This window comes from Apaloderma vittatum, unplaced genomic scaffold (assembly GCF_000703405.1).
Source record: "Apaloderma vittatum isolate BGI_N311 unplaced genomic scaffold, ASM70340v1 scaffold28543, whole genome shotgun sequence".
Classification (NCBI taxonomy): domain Eukaryota; kingdom Metazoa; phylum Chordata; class Aves; order Trogoniformes; family Trogonidae; genus Apaloderma; species Apaloderma vittatum.
Genome location: NW_009710258.1, coordinates 1 through 2,795, shown reverse-complemented (window position 1 = coordinate 2,795; position 2,795 = coordinate 1). Strand labels below are relative to the sequence as shown.

The window sequence follows — 2,795 nt, the reverse complement described above, 5'->3', positions numbered from 1 at the left end:
AAGAGCTGGTGCTGGAGATGCAGGACAGCTGCCTTTTGGAAAGCCTTTGTATGTCTCTGGGCTACAGCACTGAGGCTTTATTTTCTTTACAGATATCCTTGATAACAGCCGTGTTATCAGCGAAGATGGCAAGAAGGAGGTAGGTGCTGCTGCTTGGCTGGGTGGTTTTCATTGCTGTCACCCATCATCGAGGGCTGCGCTGGCTCGGTGACAGCTCGTGGGGCCAGTGTCCAGGCTGCAGTTCAGGCAGTGGTGATGGAAGGAGAGGTTAAAAAGGGAAATTTAATTTGCATGCTCAGCTGCAGGTGTTCTCGCCCTGATAAGAGGAGGAAGGGGGTGTCTGTGTGTGTCTGTACGAGCGGTGTTTGAAGGAAGGCGAGGGCCAGCCGGGCTGCCAGGGGGGGTTGACGTGTCCTCCCGAGATCTCCAGGTTTGCTCAGTGAAGTTGCTTAGTGAAACAGTTTGGGTTGTGTTTTTCATTAGGAAGTGTGATGCTTCGGAGGAATTTAGAAATGCTTTTTTTGTTATTTATGGTTGCTTTAGACGTGATGCTCGCTCTGTTCTCTTTCTGTCTGTGCAACGCCCCAGCTGCAGGATCTGCTCCACTATTACTATCCCATTGAAATCGATCCCAACCGGACCCTGGAAGAGAAACTTCCCCTCATGGTGGAGTGGTGAGTGCTTGTGTGTGATGAGCTTGACCCTGTCCTGGCAACTTCTTGCACCTGAGTACTGGGAGACACAAGGCTTCAGCTGCCCCTAGGCTCGGCAGCAATACTGGGAGGTTTTTGTTGTTATTTTTCCGAGTGCCTCAAGGCTGCTGCCCGGGCAGCTCACTCTCTGCCTTTCCCCAGGTGGACCAGGGCCCATGAGCTGCTGTCGCAGCAGAAGATCCGGAAGGGTGACATAGCCCAGATCGTCAGGGAATCGGACGTGATGCTGAGGTACAGCCTTGGGGTCTGCCTGCCTGCGGCGCGTTCGCTCCTGTCGCTGTGTGGGCAGGTCTCCTCGCTTTCACCCTGGTCTGCACGTGGTCATGCAGATCTCTCTTGCAGAGATTTTTCTCTCGAAGCACCGTAACTGCTGGGCTTTATCCAGGCCCAGGTCTCCCCAAACACACGTGTGAGCTCTGCGGGCGCCTCACCACTGGTCATACAGCGCCGTGTAACGAGCGCCTCTACTCTAGGGATGGGTTCAAGGAGTTGTTCGATCAGCTGCACAAGTTCAATGTGCCCCTGTTCATCTTCTCTGCCGGCATCGGTGATGTCCTCGAAGAGGTTATCCGCCAGGCCAACGTCTTCTACTCGAACGTCAACGTGGTGTCCAACTACATGGATTTTGATGATAACGTGAGTTTTTGCATCACGTGAGCTTGCAGAGAGAAGGGTTGCTTGGCTGGAATTGAGGGCTGCGGTACGCTTAGCAGAGACATGGGTGGGTTAAAAGCTGCCTGTTGGCGTTTCCAAGTTCTTCGCCCTTTGCTGGGCCATGGGGAGGGCTCCTGAGGCAGGTCCCACCTCCCAGCCCATTTGCTCTGCCTCCAGGGGCTGTGACCTGCTGCCGTAACAGCCCTCTGAGCAGCAGCACCGTGGGGTTTGGAGGTTCCCCTGTCCTCACCGGGAGCTGAGAGGGGACAGAGGACAGGCGAGGCGGGAGGCAGAGCGCAGCAGCAGCTCAGCATCTGCTGCCGTCTGGGGGACTCCTCGCCTTTCAGACCTGCGGTGGTGGGAAGGCGCTGCTGTGTGTGTCCAGCGCTGCCCGCTCCCTCCTGGCGCGGGGTGAGGATGGGGTTAACTGACCACAGAGGCCTCTCCTGATCTGAAGGCCAGATGTCCTTTCGAGCAGCTTGGAAGGCTTTTGCTGATGTGCTAAAGCCTGAGAAGTCCCAACGCGTGTTGGAAAATTGCACGTCTCTTACAATGAAGGCCTCTGTTCCCACGGGCGATGTGTTGGCACAGGCAGTCCTCGGGGGAGCACGGGACAGCGTGGCAGCCCTGCCTGCTGCAAGCGCCCTGCTCTGCCCAGGAACAGCCCCTACCGTGCCTTTCCGTGGCCCGCAGGCAGCGCAGAGCCCCAGGCGAGATCTCCGGGGTCTTCATCCTTTGGGAGTGCTCAGCATCTGCGAAGGGGGCACTCCTGGGACTGTCTCTGGGTGCTTCGTGGCTCCTGGGTGCCCAGACTCCTTGGAGATGTCTCCGAGCTGACGGCTGGTGCCCCGTGAGCATCTCACACTGAGACTGCAGCACAGCGGGATTGCAGCAGGATCATCTATCTGTCTTGTTTGCACAGGGAATCCTCACACGTTTTAAGGAACCTCTCATCCACACCTACAACAAGAACAACAGCGTCCTTCAGGGTACAGAGTATTTCCAGCAGCTGAGCGCTAGGACGAGCGTCATCTTGCTGGGGGACTCCATGGGTGACCTGACGATGGCAGATGGCGTTCCCAGTGTGGAGAACATCCTCAAGATCGGCTTTCTCAACGACAAGGTGGGTGTGAGGCGCGGTTGCCTTGCTTCTCTGCCAGCCTTCCCCGGGTGCTGAGCCTGGGGGGCAGCAGAGGGGCTGGCAGCTGCCTAAGTGATTTGGGGGTGGCGAAAGATCCATGTGAGCTCCCGCGGGGTGTGCGGAGGCGGCTGGGGGGTCTCTGGGTGCATCGTCAGGGTGGTTATTGACCCTTCTTTCTGGTTCCATCAAGAGATGCCGGGGCTGTGGGTGCAGCACCTTCAGTCTCAGCTGCTGGTGTTTACAGTCCTCTCCTCTCTCTGCGGCCTCTCTGCCCATCCCGGTGGCTG

At 57.4% G+C, this 2,795-nt stretch overlaps 1 protein-coding gene across 1 annotated transcript; it reads left to right on the top strand.

Annotated features, from left to right (window-relative positions):
• Positions 1-92: 92 nt before the first annotated feature.
• Positions 93-2,501, top strand: LOC104267238 (7-methylguanosine phosphate-specific 5'-nucleotidase; the record flags this gene model as incomplete). Its single annotated transcript, XM_009867246.1, has 5 exons — positions 93-139; positions 589-674; positions 855-944; positions 1,187-1,349; positions 2,290-2,501. Coding segments are annotated over 5 exons (598 nt in total), but the record flags the coding sequence as incomplete, so codon positions are not given.
• Between the last annotated feature and the right edge of the window lie 294 nt (positions 2,502-2,795).